Below are 19,281 nucleotides of genomic sequence, written 5' to 3'. Positions count from 1 at the left end.
AGACTAGTTGCAATCATCCATCAAAATAACTTACAAACAGTAGCATCTTAGCAGAGCTGCAGAGCACTAGTGTGCAGAACATGGGCTGGTACTTAGCACAAAATCTACATGAGAAGAAAGAGAAGGCAGTACTCGCTTCCCGTTTGCACTGTAGAATTTCTCACATCAATGTTATGACTCTGCATGTTTGTAGCGTAACACATAAACCCAAAAATACCCTGCAAGCTGGAAGACACAAAGAGAATCAGACATTAGACAGTGACTTCCACTGAGAAATTCTGTAGTGGTTTGACCAGACATTTCAGTACAAATAGCAACAGGAGGTACGTGTTGCCCTGATGTAATTACATCCTGCTACAGTCACAAACTTAGTGCTAACTGTGCTCAGACAGTCAATGAACTCAAAAATACTAAGTTGTTTTCAAGAACAGAAAAATGAGTATAATTTATTGACCTTTATCTACTTTGAAAGTTGCTTTTTTTTTTCTTTCTATCCCAGACAACTGTAACTAAAAAGAGGAGAATTAACCTGGACTCTTTGTTCAAGAATCGGTAGAAGTTGACCACAACTTCCCCGCATCTCGGCCAAGTGCTAGACCAAGACACCGGTGACGCCAGATTCAAAAATCTGACTTTCTAGATTGCCACAGTTTCAGACATTTTTTCATATATTAGCACTTGACTTTCATAACACATGACTTTTCATATGCTAAAAAATAGTGACAGTTCTTTAAATTACTTGGGATACAAAAGCAGAATAAAATAATGGAAGAGCTGACAAGCTAATATTTCCTTCAGGAATAAGGTCCACATCGAAACAGCCTGTCAATGAGTATTTTGAACACTGCATTTGGTTTCGAGAAGCGAGGAAGAGGGTACAGGAAGTATCGTTCCTGCAACCTTTTAAGCTGTTACCTCCCACAAGCTATTTGCATGGGAATGTCTGGAAGAGAAAGCAGATTCAGTTATAACATCCTGACTTTGGAAAACTTTCAGCTCCCATTTGCAGCTCAAAAATAGTCTGCTTAGAGAAGACAGCAAGCATCCGTAACACTGCACTTCAATCAGAGGCTGGCCTGCCTTTAACAGTGAAACACAGACCAGAAAACATGAAACCTGAATGCCATGATATTTTTAACACTGCACCAAACAAACAAGAATTAATAAATAGAGCAATTGTTCCTAACAAAAAACCATATGGCTTAACAAAAAATGAGTTCTCCTGATGCTAACCAAATTGTTTAGCCTGCCAAAAATTATTAAAAGAAAAAAAAAAAGTTTGAAAATCTGGAAACTAAACGTGCATGCCCTGAGACAGGTCCTTCTGTGTGAGTAAGCATAGATCTTGTTTTTAAATACTGCACAGCCAGCTGAGAATCCAAGCATGAAACCGTTCACCAGTACTACGTGCTCTGCCTCAGCGAAGAGCGCTTTACCTCACTTCTCAACAATTCCTCTGAGGCTGGAGCAGCACTGACCATCTCCAGAGGGAGTCATTTGTCCAGCCCTGCAATGCTAGCAGGAGGCAAGAGGAGCGTGCAGCAAGAGAGATCCAGCATTTATTTTGGATCTCTGGAACTGAGCTAAAGCAGCTGAGTTAAAGCCACAACCATGACCAATGGATACCACAGAGAGCTCCAATACAAAAGGAAACTCTGAAAGCTCCTGCGATTTTCAAGGACCGTACACACGACACTGAGAAAAGAGGAAATGGAGGATTTAACCCTGGAACACCGTCAGGCACAAATCCAGAAAGACACAGTCTGAAGTTATTGTTTGTTGATGGCTTCTTTCTTAATATATGCATTTTATGCAGACTCACAAATAAATGACAAAGTTTTATGGAAAAATAGGGTAAACAGGTATTTGTCAATTATTTTTCCTCATGAACAGACCATCTGTTTTCTAAAATCCCAAGAGCTGCAGGGTGTTGGGAATTTTGACCCCACTTAGCACACCCACATGAAAGCCAGTATTTGTTAGCATGTCTGTCAAAGGAGAGTCAAGGGGAAACTACAAGACCTCCCATGCAACATGGGGCTGGGGCTGGTGGATAGTCCAGGATCACTGGTATGGCCTCTTGGTATATCAAGCAGCTATGCCTAAAGTATAGCCTGTACGGGTCCAGAAACTGGTAACCCTTAACAGCTACAAAATATTTCTAGCACTTTACAACTTATGCTGCAGAAAGAAGGGCAGCAGGTCTTAGCCTCAAACATCCTAAGTCTGTGCAGCAGGTATGAAAATAAATCTCTTCTGTGGATCAGAGGAAAGACTTGAACCACAATTCACATCAGCACCCTTCCTGCCAGGAGACACAAATGGATGCTGGCCAGACTGCAAAGCTCAGGTCTGCTCAGACGTGTGGTATAAATATGTAAGAGAAGGGCTCTGCTTCTGCTGCTAGAGGATTTAGAAGTTTCCAGACCTGCTGCCATGATAGGAAGCAGCTTTTCTGAGGTGGCAGCAAATCGTGCCCTGCACTGCATGCAGTAATACCGTCAGCCACCAACACACACCACACGGTAGTGTCAGCGTAAGGGAAATGACGCAGAGCACACCTGAATTGCACCACCCTTCAGCATCTCACTCATGAAGCTGTTCTTCAGTGTCTGTCCCCCTTTCCCTGTCTCTCACCTCCCACTCAAGGCATTACAGTCAATGGAGCTGTAGGCACAGCTGCTAGCTAATGTTGCTCTAGATGCTCTCATGCTGCCCATCTACCCTCCAGTTGCTTGACACAGCCAGCTGAACTGGTCACCTTGCCACCCCCCGGGGCCCCACACCACCCACTGAAAGGTGGGTGATGAAAGGGCCATCCCCACGCCCCTGCTGCCATGCAGCCAGCCGGCAGCAAATCCCAGGAAGCGGCACTGCTTCCCATGGCTCACCTCCATGGCAGCAAATCCCAGGAAGCGGCACTGCTTCCCATGGCTCACCTCCCTGTAGGGCGAACTGGACTCCCACGCCCCAGCTGCTGCAGCCTGCCCACTGCCAGGAGGGACACCACTGCTGCACCCCGCAGGGCCACTGATAAGAGATGGCAAAATAATGTCCCTGTGTAACACCGTTCAGTGTATTTCCTTCTCTAGTTCTAAATAACTTGGGACACGTTCAATTTAAAAGTAATGAAAAGACAGGAGGGAATAGAGCTTTGCTTCAGCGCAGCTGTGTATCCCAAGGCTCAAATCATAACACTTCTAAATCTTCCTTTCTTCCTCCTCTAGACAACAAAGAAATCATCAGACTCTTTACCCAATTTGACTTGAGGTAATTTCAGCACATTTTTAGCTTCATTTTCATATGGTAACGAGTACATAGCCTGAGCGCATTTTCAGTATTCCAGTTCAGTAACTGCAATTATCACTTTGGTCAACATACACAAGACCACAGTCCTAGCTCTAGTGCTTACTCTGTCCTAGATGCCTAGCGTTCAGTGGTTGCTGCAAAGCAAGCATCACCAACGACAAAATCGAATGATATTACAGCCATTACTTTTAATGAATTAATCACATCCTTCAGCTACTAAAAAGCTTCTCACATTCTAAGAAAACACGGGAGAAATGAAAACCTCAAACACACTACTGTGTAAATAAGAGTGATCACTCGGGGACAAAGTCCTACCTTCTAGTCAGCTGACTGCCTGGAAATAAGGTAAGATTTTTGCAAAAAACAAAGTTCACACTCTTCTCAAAAACCCTTTTATAAAGAAATCATAGAATTATAGAATAGTTTGGGTTGGAAGGGACCTTTAAAGTTCATCTAGTCCAACCCCCCTGCACAGAGCAGGGACACCTTCAACTAGACCAGGTTGCTCAGAGCCCTGTCCAGCTTGGCCTTGAACACTTCCAGGGATGGGGCATCCACCACCTCTCTGGGCAACCTGTTCCAGTGTTCTACTACCCTCATTGTAAAAATTTTTTTCCTTATATCAAACCTGAATCTACCCCCTTCTATTTTGAAACCATTACCCCTTGTGCTATTGCTACATGCCCTACTAATACGTTTCTCCTCATCTTTCTTATAAGCCCCCTTTAGGTAGTGGAAGGCCACTATAAGGTCTCCCTGGAGCCTTCTCTTCTCCAGGCTGAGCAACCCCAACTCTCTCAGCCTGTCCTCAGAGGAGAGGTGCTCCAGCCCTCTGATCATCATCATGGCCCTCCTCTGGACTTACTCCAACAGGTCCATGTCCTTCTTATGCTGGGGTCTCCAAGCTGGACACAGTACTCCAGGTGGGGTCTCACCAGAGCAGAGTAGAGGGGGAGAATCACCTCCCTCCACTTGCTGGCCACGCTTCTTTTGATGCAGCCCAGGATGCGGTTGGCCCTCTGGGCCACAAGAGCACATTGCCAGCTCATGTCGAGCTTCTTATCCACCAGCACCCTCGAGTCCTTCTCCTCAAGGCTGCTCTCAATCCATTCTCTGCCCAGTCTGTATTTGTGCCTGGAATTCCCCTGACCCACATGCAGGACCTTGCACTTGGCCTTTTTGAACTCCATGAGGTTTGCATGGGCCCACATGTCCAGTCTGTCAAGGTCCCTCTGGGGATGCCAATCCCTTCCCTGCAGCGTATCGACCGCACCACAAGTCCAGGTAGATATAACCTGGACTTGTAAATAACCCCTTGCAAGCTCTCTATTAAAGTATGTCAGTGCCTAAGTCTTCATGTGAAATGACAGGCTTTCCCCTTTCCTTCCACACACACATGAACGCACAGAGGTACATAAATGAAGTTCATAGTGACACCTGTGTGCTGTTTCTCAAAGCAAAGTCCAGCAGGAAGGCTGTGCTTTGTCAGAAGGTGCCACCACAAACCAATGCTTTTTGAGCCACTTCTCACATGCAGCACTACCGCTGACACACAGTGGCTGCAGACTAGTGCTTTAAAGCTCTGTTGTGGACAGAACTGAATGCTGTAGGGAGGAAATAAAAGCGTCACAATCACATCTCATACACAGTAGCATGACACAAAACTTAAAATTTCAGCGCAAGTAGGGTCTTTGCAGTTCAAAAAGGACAGACATCCCCTAGCCTATCTTTATTTCCAAACTCTTGCCATCTGCCCCTTTGCACACTATGAATCCTCTTTTAAGAAATTCTCTAATACAAGATTTAGTATCTGAAGGGACAGGGCTTCCATCATTACACTGAAATCTTACCCAGGATGTGTTGCTTGGCATATAATTCTATTCCCTTATGTGGACATATATCATTCTCAGCCATCCTGCCTGGAACAAATTAAAATCCTACCTTTCAGTCTTGTTGAAACAGCTTTTTCTGACACTAAGATTTGTTTCTTTCTACATCCCACTCAAGAATGCTACAAGCACTTCCTCCCCTGTCTCAGTTTTCGGGTAGATCATCCAACATGTTAGTCACTGCAGTTCCCACTCTTCTTCTTCTGTTTGCTAGTCCTTCCCTGTCTGAGGAGCAGGGGACCAAATGCACCATTGCAGGTTTTCTAACAGAAAATCTGTTGTCTTTCTGGACCAGCCTGCAAAATCACTTCCCAGCCTAAGTTCCACCAACCTCTTTCTCCTGCTGTTCTAGCTTATCTGTTAACCACATAAATTACTCACCACTCTGCTCACTTTACAGATCTTCATCACAGTCAGTATTACCATTATGGATGTTTGTATCTTGCATCTCAATCTACATTTCTCCAAACCCAAATCTCATGTTACTTCCATTCCATATTTATAATCCTACTCAGTCCTACTGCATTGAGGGAGACAATTCTGCAACTACATAAGTAGATAATTTATCCTTCTTACACAACTGGCTGTGGTGAACTCTGGTAAAATAACACAGGTGCTGGAATTCCAAGAATTGACACATTTTCCACCCAGATTTGTTAAGTAACAGAGGAAAAAGACATTTTTAGAAAACTTTAATCTCTCAGGTGCCTTCATTATAAGCTCAACTCTTGACTTTTTGTGACTTGGCAAGACCTGACCTTAACTACACATAATACTTTGCATGACACTTCCTTGCCAGCAGAAAATGGAGTGCCTGAACTTAATGGAATGTTTTTGTAACAGAAGTACAATAAATTTTCTCTTGTATTTCAAATTTTCAGGGCACAGAGAAAAGTACCAACTGAAGAGAGCACTGATTAGACATGCCAGCAATGCTTTATTCCTATTACTGTAAAGAAGCCTTGAACTATTTGTAAAAGATGAATGCTTTTGGTCATTTGCTTTGAATTTACATTTTGAACTGATGGGATGTGGAGTCAGGGGAAGAGAAATCAGAAAGAGGTTCAATATGTGAAAGAGCTTTAGTAGTCCACAATCTGAACGATACTTAAGGGAGGTGGATATTGCTGCTCACACTGTTAAAAGCACTGGAAGGGTGAAGGATGGAAGGTCTCCCACTCCCCTCCTGGGTTTTTCCACCTGCCTCTTCCTTCAGTTCCTGAAATTCTCAGATGTGTTGAGTGCAGAGGGCACAAAGAACTGTCTTTGGAGCCTCATACTGTGCTGCTGCAAGCCTTGAGAGAACAGCTCTGGGGAGACACAGCAGGCAAGCATGGAGGTGAATGCAGTGCTTCCAGCACAGCAACCCACAGGCCACATGTTTGCAGAGTGTCAAGCAGAAAGTGCAGGTCCTTGAACCTGGAACACCGAACAGGGAAGGGAAAGAACGTGGGATGAAAGGCAGAGAGAGCACACGTCTGCTGTAACTGAAAAGAGGGTGTGGAGAAGAGGAGAGAATCTGCTTCCTGGGATCAGAACAAAATGGTTTCAATCTGTCCACATGCTGACAGGACTCTGCCCTCATTCCAAGTGCACTAAAGAGAGACTAAGCCTGTTTACTTCCCTGATGTAGTAACACTTCAAAGGGAGAAGAAACTAGAAATCTTCTGAGGACTAGAGCCCACTTTCATCAACCTCTTAACTTTAAAACAGTGAGATTCAGGAAGGCAATCTGATGTTCCCGGAATCTATTAAAACAACAAATGAAAAGGGGAAGAGAGAAGAGAAGCTCTAAGTGGTAAGCTTTACAGTTGTAGCAAAACCTGGTCCATCCAGTCATGAAAATTATTTACTGACTACTCCCAAACTCCTGCAAACCTGGATGTGTATGCAAAGTCCAAAATTGAGAAACACCAGACATTTTATATAAAGGACAACAGCAACCACCTATCAGTGCCACAACAGTGCAAGAAGAAATATCCCCAAAGCAAAATAATGAAACAAGTAAAACTTCCCCAGAAAATTGTATGAATACTGGCTAGAGCCTCAGAAGCAATGACAATGATTTTGCAGACCCACAGAGAAAAATAAAGATCTGGGTACAAAGAAAGTGAATTTAGGAAGACAAATTAATACAATCACAGAACCACAGTAAATGATAAGAGTAGTTTAAAATAGGCAATTTGTAAGCAGACTCACAGACAGTTTTAATTAACTTAGTGGAATAGGAAGACAGTGAAACTAAGGAACGGCCCTTACAACATTAAGTATGAGTACAAACCATTTTTAAGTAGTGCTAATAATTTTGCATTTACCCATTGTATTTCTGGCTTACACTCAAGGCCTTGATTTCTCTATTTGCCAGGGTCCCAGACTTGCCTTTTAGTTCCTAATTATTCTCTTGAAAACCACTTTCTCTTTTATAACTTAGTCCCTTATGATTGTCTATACAACGTAATGAAAAACTGCTTCTCAGCTGGGTCAGATGATTTGAACCCACAAAGCCATTCTGCTTTTAATTCTTAAACTAAATGGCCCCCACTTCCCATACTTCTCTTCCACCTTCTCTATTTTGACTGTTTGATATATAAAGCAGCTACTATTTTAAGAATAAGAGTAGACACTGTTATATCAGCATCTGGAGGCTACAGTTCCAAAGTCTGAGAGAAATAGTTCTCTCTCTTCAGTAGCTTCCTTGGTGTTAGTCCCAGACCAGACATAATGCACTACTATCTCAGCTCACCACTGTACTGGCCAGTGTCTGCTTTATGTATATGGTAAACTCAGAAAAGGAAATCTCTCATGTAGGTATCCACTGTCCCCACTCCTATTTCTTTGATTTTGCTCTCATCCATGACATTTCTGTCAGTGAGAAACAAGAGCTGGGAAAACAAAGAATAAAAAAAATCAATACTGCCATTGCCTGCATCATCCTCTGTTAACTTTCCTTCTTTTTAGCACTTTTGAAGTCCTTTTCCAGCTAGTTTCTCTTTCTCCTTTAGGGAACCTCCCCAAAGAAGCACAGATATGTAACAAAGTTGCTCTAACAGGTGTCAATTGCATCTAACATCTCTTTTCAATGGAACTAAATTTATTCTTTGGTTTAGAAGCTAATGCGTAGTTAGTGCCTAAGCAGAAACTCTAGCTTAGGGTTTTGTTTTCTTTTAAACAGCAGAACTCCAAAGGAGTTCTGGAGCTGTTTTACCTATTCACTACTCAAAAATTCCCTCAGGCTAAAAAATCCCAAGAAACCACAGCAGTGGCATTTTTAGAGCACTTGCCCAATCTCCTTAAAGCTAAAATCTCACTAGAGGAGGTGGCCAGACATTGGTTAGCCATTCCTGAATAAAGCCTTCTACATCTGTTCATCACAGCACCTGGCTAATCCAATACAGGCAGAAAAATCTAGCAGCTCGCATTAATCTTCACAGAGCTTGAATAAAGCCAGGATTTGTGTCTGGGACAAACGCTGTGCTCAGAAGTCAAAAGCTTATCTTAAAAAATTTATATATAAAGAGCTGTATGTGTAATAAAGGAAAAAGCTATAGAGCAGTACTAAATAAAAGCACCCCACAACAAAATTTTATCTCCCTAAGAAATACTGTCTTCTAGTATTTTTAATATTATCTATAAGGGAAAAAAGGAAACAATATCTCAGGATATACATTTAATAGTATTTCTTTCTTTCATATATCTTTACACTGCGCTTACTTTCACTGGGTACATTTCACATAAATGCCCACTGGTAACTAGCTCACAGCTGCAGCGCACCTCATAAAACACTTCCGAATGGAAAAGCATTCTTAAAATTTGCAACTCTTGGCTCTAGCAGCTTCTGAGACAATAAATGCTGACTGTTTCTTCCTTCGGTGACTTGTGGTTTTTCAAACAGGATAATCACAGTGATCGACCCAGTACTGCCCCAGAAGGGACTTTATTCTTTATTTTACCGCACAATATTCTGATTGAATGGACTACTGAGATTTTCCTCATTCAGCCTTTTCAGGCTCGATTTCTCAGGATAGACTCATACCAACATACAAGCAGGGTAACTGATTGTGCCTGTTGTCTCTGGGTGGCAAAGTTTGAGCCTTTGACCCAATGTCAGCCAAACACAACAGACAGAGGATGTGCAGAAAGGGGGTTCTTTTTCTTGATAGGTATTAACTTGTACCATAGTTCATTAAAAAAGCACTTCTGTTAAGGTTAGTATCATAATTAATAGACCTATGACTCTACTGTTTAGGTTTACTGTTGAAGTACATTCAAATGTACTTAAATGCCTGAACAGAGCTCTACATTTCTATAAATCACTAATTCCAAAAGTAATCATGAAAATTTATGTTCCATTGACTGGCTTAGTTCTGTTTACTTTATCACAGGAAAATTTCCACCCTTCAACCATCAGCCCACCTGGACATACTACACTATCTTCCCTCCAGAAAAGCTTTTACTCAGCATGCATCTCCTTTCTGCTTTTATTGTTTCGATCTCTTTCCAACTTCTTTGGCAAAGCAGAGGCTCTCTGAGAGAACAGAGGAGGAAACTACAATACCTAGCAGTGATACTGCTACAAAAAGAAGGAAAATGGATAATTAGGGAGAAATTAAGACATAAATAAAAACAAGAAGTGAGAAGCTCTATCCAGCAGAGTAGAGATAGCAAAGAACTGGAAGACTCATTCTCAGGAGTACTACAATACACATAACTGTGATTCTTTCACTCCAGCCACACTCTGTTACAATAAACATTACAAAAACTCATCTGCAGATGAGATGCTAGTTTCCTGTTTGTCACGAAATGACTGCTACCTCAAGCATGAGATAGCCTCAACTTCTCATTTACACAGAAAGGGGTGATTGGGGTGTGCAGGCTGTAGGGTTATTTGTTTGCTGCCTTTTTACAGAAACAACACAACGTTTGAGGAGTCTGGCAAGATAACCTGATCAGATGTGGCCAAATATTGTAACCTTATTCTCCATTTCTGTCACTTCGCATTTAGGAAAGGAATTATTTGCTAAAGTAGAAATAGACTTAACGTATCAGCTGCTGTGTCCCATTCTGCCACAATTCAGAGACAGATGCATGCTGCTCCTTTTCTCAGCCAAACCATGAGGACCTCCAAACAACCCCTGCTCTACCAGTAGTAAAGGCTGTGAAGTTTATGAGGGACCTGGGCCCCACTCATGCACCACAGGTGACAGAACTACTGTGGTTTAAGAAGTTACTGCCTCCAACCAGGATGTGAAAAACATCCAAAAGGTCACTAAATAGAACAGCTTAATTCTCATTGCTCTCCCCATGAAGCGTAAAGCCACAAAGACACTTGAAAACCATCTATTTTACTTTGCCACTGAGGTTTGCTGAGAGCATGTCTGGCAGCCAGCCACTATGGCCCAGTTAATGGGCAGAGGATCGCCAGTTCAGTCGCTTCTGACCAGTGTAACCATCCACACGCATGTTATTTCTGCACTCAGCAGTAAATCGCTGCACAGAGCAGTGGGCATCAACTAGCCCCCATCTGGTAAACACCCATGCAAGTTCATAAGCTTAGTCCTACAAGTAGCCTGGCTGGACGGTTACACGCTCCCTTCAGTGCTGCCAAGACTGGGGCCTCTTTGATGTGCTTTTATACAGAAAAGCAGGCACAGGAAGAGAAGTTCAGAGGAAATGTTTCCAACAGCTCCTTCAACAGAAGGTAATATGCTAGCAGAAGTCACTTGCACAGTAGGAACAGCCCAGTAACGCTCAGAGACCATCAAGTCAACGCAGGATTGCATGGTGCTAGAAAGCATACGTGGTACCTGCAACATACATAAAACTGCAATATTACCTGAAAAAAAGAGAGTACTAACGTGCATTTGCCTGAACATACTCCAGCTGCAGTAAGGCAGCATAAGCTGTTTATTGTCTCATCAGTTCCCAGACTGATGAGTCCAGTCCAATGCCAAGCAAAGTACTTCATGAGTAGAACCAGAGAAGGGAATGCACTCTGGAAAACCTGTGGTAAAAGCCAGTAAGGAATCTGGTTCTGTTTGATGGCAAGGAAATGAGAGCTTTTATGCCATTTTTTCTTGACTAAACACAGCACTCTCTTGCCAAGCAAGTTTTAGATGAGAATTCTGCAATCCTATGCTTAATGCTTTACAAATAAAGTGTTGTTGTGAAGCACAAAGAGGGTTTTTCCCCTTTTGCATATATATATGAAATTGGAAAACTGAAACTCGGGTCCCAGAGAGGAGCTAAGGAAAAGCAAAACACTATCTGGCACTGGCTATCATAACGTGGCATTATGATTCACAGACAAAAAATATGAAGGGAAAAGTCAAACCAGAGCATAAGGAAAGTCTTGTAGGTAAATTGTCTTCTGGATATCACAGGTACAGAATTTTCCAAGGCACTGGTGCATAAAAAATACTCCAGTATTTTGGAAATAAATCCTGACTCACTGTACCAAAGGGGCTTCCAATCCAAAGAAAGGCCTTAAGCATCAAAGCAAATTTCTGAACACTCCTTCAACAACATTTCAAGCTAGAAAAGAACTTGAAGTAGCTAGTAGAAGTGTCTCCAAGCCAAACAAGTAAAGGGAACAATGTCAAAAAAGGACAGAATTGCTTTGGTTTAGGAGTGGTGGGGAGTGGTTATTTGTTTTGACCAAAATAAAAACTATCCCAGCAAGTTTAAAAGCAATAAAAGAGAAATCATTTCAAAACAATGAAAGAGAAGACAGTTAGACACAAATGATCACAGCACTCTGTGAACTGAATTTGCTGCTGTACTGTTTTTACAGACCAGTGCACTGATGTACCACAGTGAACATTTTCTCTCCTAAAAAGCTTTACAAGTTGCCTTTGCAATTTGGAAATCTTGGTGTTATGATTGAGATGAAAAGTTCAATATAGTTTAATGCTCCAACAGTGGGCACAAGATTAAAGTTTTCTGTCCCACACTTGTTTACAGAGGGTTTCCCAGTTATGACTGTAAACGTCTGGTTTGAGCTTCCTTAAATGTCAGTTACAAGCTTTTACATATAAATAAATAGTGATGTCATTTGCTACATAAATAATAATGTATTACAAAAAAGTTATGAGTGTGAGTGTGATATGTGAAAAAAGTTATGAGCTAATCTGTGAATTAGACTGAGTTATTCACCACAGGCTCAAAATATTTTCTTCCTCTTACTTTTGATATGCAAGATCTCTTTAGTCCATTTCTAATTACCAGTGTAGCACAGCTTGAGTTGAACTACAACATGTTGCTAATGGCAACAGCAGTAGTTTTACATGTTTATTTTACTAAAACATGTTTCACCTCAGAAATGTTCAGCTGGACTTGGACAATGGGTCAGACCTTGGAGGTGTAACAGAGCTCCCATTACCTTAAGCAGTGCTGCACCAGCTGCTACTGACAGAGAATCTGTTCAGACAGCTGTTGTATTTTCAAGAAAATTTAGAAAGATGACATAGCCTTGCCTAGAAAAGTATTCTCACACTACACAAAGATTTACTTCATGCACATGCAAACACTTACTTATTTTACATAAGACAAACACCGTACCTCATTCCTTCTGTAGACCTATTTTGGTAGTTACGGTAGAGCTGTGGAACTCCTAACATCGCCTCGGTGAACACTGCAAGGAAGCCCAGTGTTTCCACAAAGAGAGATGAGTCAAGCCAGAGGTAAGTGATGTAACCAGTCACACCAGTGAAGGTCAGGACACACTGCACGTAGTCTGTAAACTTGCTCCAATGCCAAAAATAGTTCAAGTCAAAATCTGCAACAGAATAGGAATGAAAGAAGAATAAAATATGTTTTCCCAACTGGACTCAAAGTTAATCAGGGTGGAATTGAGAACTGGGAAGCGTGAGAGTGCCACTATCAGCAGGGGAAGGCAGACAATGAGGGAAAGGATTAAAACAAACAAACAAACAAACAAACAAAAATCCACCAAACTGAAAATAAACAAACAAAAAAAAAAAAGGAGTTTTTATTTGGAAAACATTTTTTGGTGAGAGTGTTCAATAAAGAAACAATAAAAACATAATAATAAACCATAATAACAATAATAATCAAGAAAACTTGCAAACTACCAAAATATTTACAAAGATGACTTTTAAAGAGAAAGCATTGACCTTCAAGTATCAAACATGAAGAACTCCGGATATGACTCCAGCAGAGTTGGTATAGCAAGTTTTTCACAAAAAACTTTAATAAGTACAGGCCCCAAGCACATCAGAGCAAGTGCTCTCTCTCTAGGTCATTATCTCTACCTTCAAACTGCCTCAATCCAAGCTGCTTAGAAGGTCACCTGAAGTGCACAGCTCTGTTCCCTGGTGCAGTCCAAGGGCCTGCGGTGAAGGGCAAGCTGCCACGTGCAGCTGGTACAGGTTTACAAAGATAGGTGCAAGACTGTGACAAGAATCCTCCCTGGAACACCACCTCCCACAGACATCATCACTTTTCACTCCAAGGGCAAAATCCGCTTGGCTCTTGCCTTTGCCAGTACCAGTGAGTAGAGGGTGCACATCCATTTCTGCATGCATCAGAACAAAACACAGTATCACAAAACACAATATCCTCTCTTGAGAGAATGAGAGAAAGAACAAACCAACCGTGCCATTAACAGCATACCGCTGGAAAGTATGTAGCTCTCATTGATGAATAATACAACCCCATGACCATTGATGGTATAGCAAAATAACAACATAATTTTTAATAAGAACACTGAAATAACTGTTCATTAGCTGGTGCTGTTCATGTCTTCCTTTCTTAAAAGCACTTGAAGTTAAAAATACTCACCTCGGATGAACTGGAAGACGATGAACCATTGTTCTATCAGCTCAAATACGTGCAACACACCTGCACATCACTAGAAGATTTCTGGCACTGCCTCCTCAGCAGAAGTACAGAATGCTACCAAAAGTCCTACTGTTAACTCAGGCAAGGAAAACATTGACCTCCGCTGACTAACACTAACAACAAATTCAGTGAAATGGGAATAAATCTGTACAGGCACTCAGCTGCCTAAGGATATGTATGCATGCCAAATAATTGTTTCATTTTCTGCATCTTTTCACACTTTCCTATCATTATCAGTCTAGTCCTCACTCTTTATTCAACTAGTCTTCCCTTTTTAACATCTGGCAAACCCATGCCTCAAGACAACCACTTGACTGCACCCAGCTTAATCGTTTTACTTTGCTACACAAAGAAGAAGGCAAAAGTGGTCAGGAGCCATAACCAACCTGTAGCATTGTCAGCCAACACCCAGAACTGAATTAAATAATCTGTGGCAAAGCCACTGTCAATGTAATGTTGACCTTCGGTATTTTATGGCAGTGGCTCCTCAGCCTCAGAATTCAGGGACACAAGACTAAATAAAAGGTAGACCCAGTGCTGGCACAGCTCACACAGTATGTGAGCATCACGCATTTCTGGAGCTTTGTGAAAGCCTTCCTTTGTGGAGATGAAGGAAGAACAAAACAGAATGAAGCAGAAAAAAGAAGGCACAAGACAACTACAACCACGAAGGCAGGAAAAACATTATCCATTTTATCTCTATTGCATTTTCTGGAGAGGAGCAGAGCCAATGAGAACCTCTGACAAGGCAGAAGGAATAAGAAACACCCGAAACTCCCATTCCTTTCTTTCTGACTGACCTACATCTGCATAACATAAAATAGCAAGAGGCGTAACAGAGTAAATTCATACCAATTTTGCCTGCTTCATCAGCAGTACCAAGCAAATGACCTGACCCAACACAACAAATCTGACACTACACCACTGTTATATTACCAAGAGATACTCCTGGGACAGAGGCATTTGGGCTTACAATGGGGACACAATCATGAATAGCAGAAGAAAAGAAGATTAAGAGAAAGATGACGTTCGTGAGGTTACAGGCCATTTTAAAAGCAACCTCCATTCTGGAAAAGGAGAGCTATGGATGGCTTTTGAGTAAGACGTAACTGCTACTTTTACCAGATTATTTCTTTAAACCTTGAAGCTAAGATGTTCTCACACAGTCTTTAGTTTCTTCAGAGACACTTAAAGCACTTAACTAAACACATCTTAAAAGGGCAAGTGTTTCATTTTAATTCTGAGCTCTCACATTCAAACAAGTTGGGTGGAAAACTTGCACTTACTTTCCAGCAAGGGTTATTCAACTTTGATATAGTGTTCAACAGATACTGTCTCAGACCAATACCTGAAAACTAGGAGCTGGTGGCAGCCATAGGCAAGAGCACATGAAGTACACTCTTCCAGACAGTTCCAGCCCTAGAAGAGACCCTCTTGGCTCTCAAGATAGCTGTATAGTCGTTACACCTCAAATTCTGGACTCAACAGCGTTAGTCTGGATCTGGCCGCCGTGCTGCCCTGGGCACACAGGACCCTTGGCCCCTCACTCATTAAACCCTCCCACCAGCTGTCAGGGCTGCCCTACATACACTGTGTTTCTCCTCCACATTCTCCACATGCTCGAGGATCCTTTTTTAAATACCCATCCCTGTACACCAAATCCTTATTTCCCCAACTTCATTTTCATAATAGAAATGAAAGAACTAAATCCATATGGGGGCGTGGGAGTTTCAGAAGTTCATGGAACAAAAAAAGTCCACGGTCACACAGCTACTGTGAGGCCAGCAACAAACCCATGGATTCATGCAAACACTTAAACACGCAATTACCTCCCGCTATGCCAGCTGTTCACGTGCGTGTTCGGTACTGCTGCACTGAAGTCCATTTCCATTCATATAAGTACTAACGTACATGAACCTAGTATTAGGCAGTCAAGAAATCTAGTAATTATGATAATTTACTCATCATCTTTTGTCTGAAAATCTTAAGTATACTATTTCTATTATAACAACATATACAGATGAGAAAACTATTGTGTGAAACAGGACTTCAGCTGAAGCAGGAGAGTTAATTACTAGCAGAGGACAAAAATTGAGATTCTCTTTTGCTCAAAACTATCATGATGCTATATAGTCTCCATTTCACTATACTAGGTTATCATTAAATTCTAGTTTCTGCTATAAATTTTGCTTGCTAACGTTTTCCTGAAAGAAAGACAGACAAAATGAGGTAAGAACAATTACAAACTTGGTTATAGCCTTACAGAAAAACTTCTGAATTAATTTTAAAACAACCCAATACCTAATCATTAATTGCTCTACTTAACAGAAGTATTTTCGAAACGCAGAAGTCTATTTTAGGAAACCACACATCACCAAACTCTGCATTACCAACTACTTCCAGGAAGTACAAGATTCACTGAAAGGGGGGGCGGGAGGGCGGGAAGGTAGAGAACAGCATACCTGATCTTTCATATGGGTAATAGTTTCTCTGACCCTTACTTGAACTGCTAAAATGTTTTACCACGTGATTGCTCCTTTTTAACCAAGGCTGAAGCATATAATCTCTGACAAATGGTTTCAAAAATTCAGAGGGGAAAAAAAAAAAAAATCACATACTCATCACTTCAAGGTTTGGAAATAAACTGTGACTTATTTTTCCAAGTGGCTCCCTTCTCAAGGGGGTCCAGACACATTAGTTCCGTAATAGGAGCTATATACATTCAAAGAAAAAAAAGTTAGTTATGCTGAGTACTGTGACAGCTATAGATAAAAAAAAAGAAAAGGCTTTTAAATGGTTAAAAACAAAAGGGAACTGTTCTTTAAAAAAAAAAAAAAAAGGAGGAATTTTAAAAACAGAACAAAATCCACATCTGTGTGCAGACCAGTCCCATCCCCCTCCATAAACAGCAATCTGCAGCAGGGGAGAGGCAGATATAGCCACAAGTGTCCCAAGAAGACAGAAAGAGGACAACAGTCAGTGCCCTGGGCCATGTCATCTTAGCTGCAAAACTGAAAAAAAAATTATAAATATTATTGCAAACATTATTCACGTCTGAAGAAAGTTATGACTAATAGGGACGATATTGGGATTTTTGCTCTCCCCCCAGCAAACATCACCCCTTTTCTTTAAAAGGACAAAACAAGAAATCCTACTGCACCACATTTCTATCAAATGTCTTAAAATCTGTCCAAGTTAAATCTGGATGCATATATTTCTGTTCACTGAAATAGGAAGGCACTGCTTGCAGAGCTCACTCCATTCACTGGCTCCCCATCCTGCCCAGAGAGAAATTCATTTTGTAACCATACTCAGTTGATGTAGTTCAAACAGTAACTCCCAGTCACTAACATCCCAGATTGATCTGAACTGGCGTGACTGCAGTGAAAGGCACTGTATCTTATTACCCACGCCTGAGCTCTTTAATCCACTCAGAGAGTTGCATTTTAAACACGCTAATCCATTGATAGATGAGAGATTTATATTGGAAAATCCTATTGATGCTGGGGAGGGCGCAGCTCAGTAGGTTCTTTGTGCACTGACTGGAGAAATGTCTACACAGCTTGAGGGTGAAGAAAGATGAGGTTAAAAGACCTCCTCTGGGAGGTGCATTGCATGCCCAGTGCACATACAAAAATATGTAAAGTAGACAGAGACAGCATTGCAAATAACCAAGGTTAACACTAGTCAGGCCAAAATGCAAGTAGAAAATTCAGTATTCTGGTGGGGGATAGATGGCAAGTGACACAAAGAAGAGTCCACAGTATCAACTTTCACTTAAGGATGACACACAGGTCCAAACAGTTAGATTATTTTTAGTCAAGAAGCATTTATACTAAGTCAGCTACCATGTTAGTTCCTTTTGGGAAAGTGAAGCAAAGACTTTGACATCCTAAAAATTATTTACTGTAGCTCTCCATTTCTCATGCTAGTTGCATCTCATCTTCTGCCTTGACCTTTCTAATTCCGTACCTAAATCCTTGCGCTACATTCACTTATACTTGTCTTTAGTCATTTGACTCGGTTCCCACTTTTTGTTTGGTTCCTTCTTGCATTTGAGGTCAATGAAGAGCCTGCAATTTACAATCCCTGTCTTTGCGAGGTGGGAGAGTGTGCATTTCAGCCCTTTGTCTAGTTTCACCAAGGAAATGAACTCTTTCCTTCTTATGAAGGCTACTGGTTTTATTTCACAGTGCTCCCTCACACTCCTTATCAACAGCACCAATTCATAGCCACTCATCCAAGCTGCCTCTCAAAATCAAACCCTTGACTTCCTGTATGAAAAACACTGCTCACTACCTCATTCTAAGAGCATGCTAGATAGTCTCTACCCCTGAGTGCCTTTCTAAACAGATGCTTGGGTAGTCAATCCTCCTCCCTTCAGGTTACAGCTAAGTCTTATGCTTTGGGAGACTACTGTTCAAAGAACCTCCAATTTCCATCATCTAACTCTGGACCACAGTGCCTGCCCACCTGACCTGGCTATTCCTATCACAGCCTACTTCTGCAATAGATCAAAGGAGCCCAGTCTGAGCACTCAGATCTCCAACGCTTCCCTTACAATACTGGAATCCAAAGCCTGAGGGCTTAGATGCTGTGAAAGAGCCTGATAACGGTAATTCAGCCAACCTGGAAGAGTTACAAAATGCAGTCAGGGCTGGGAATTATTTCAGGTTATTATCCATGGTCTGTTTACTGTAAAATATACACACAGTTCAAGGATGCAGGAGCTGGAACCTACAACTCTCTGCCCTGCCTGTGGGTCTTAACCGCTGGGCTACGGTACAGCAGGCTCCCCCTCACTTCCTCTTTTGCTTGTCTCAAGAAGCTCAAAGTGTCTGCTGTAAAAAGGGTTCAGCTCTGAGCAGCAGACAAATACAATGCCCCTCCTCATCTCAGCCTGGCAACAAGGGCAACTCTTTGGACAGTTGGAAGATGCAGACTTGTATCCCCATGCTGACAAGAGAAATTAACTCAGACCTCTCACAGCTTGAGTGGGCGCTCTAAGCTACGCACAGGCGCCGCACTCGGCAGTAACATGTTAAAATGAATAAATTCTGCCACATCCTCTGAAGAGGACTTGGGAGGCACCTGCCGCAGGAAGTGGGGCCTGGGCAGTGGATTCTGAAAAGGAGGCTTTTACACTTGCAGTCCTGCAGCTGCACCAAATCCTCAAGCATTTGCCTCAGGCATTATGCGTCTCCCTGGCAATCCTGATTTCAGA

The 19,281-nt window shown here is 41.9% G+C and overlaps 1 protein-coding gene across 3 annotated transcripts in view; it reads right to left on the bottom strand.

Moving 5' to 3' along the window:
* The window catches only part of SLC66A2 (solute carrier family 66 member 2), a 65,850-nt gene that overhangs the window by 8,386 nt on the left and 38,183 nt on the right, over nt 1-19,281 (bottom strand). For all 3 annotated transcript variants that reach the window (XM_086743130.1, XM_086743131.1, XM_086743132.1), the window contains one exon: nt 12,756-12,972. In XM_086743130.1, coding sequence (XP_086599256.1) covers nt 12,756-12,972 — 217 coding nt within the window. The remainder of the gene's footprint in view (nt 1-12,755; nt 12,973-19,281) is intronic.

Source organism: Chlamydotis macqueenii, chromosome 2 (assembly GCF_036417535.1).
Source record: "Chlamydotis macqueenii isolate bChlMac1 chromosome 2, bChlMac1.mat, whole genome shotgun sequence".
Lineage (NCBI taxonomy): Eukaryota > Metazoa > Chordata > Aves > Otidiformes > Otididae > Chlamydotis > Chlamydotis macqueenii.
This window is presented reverse-complemented; position numbering and strand designations above follow the sequence as displayed.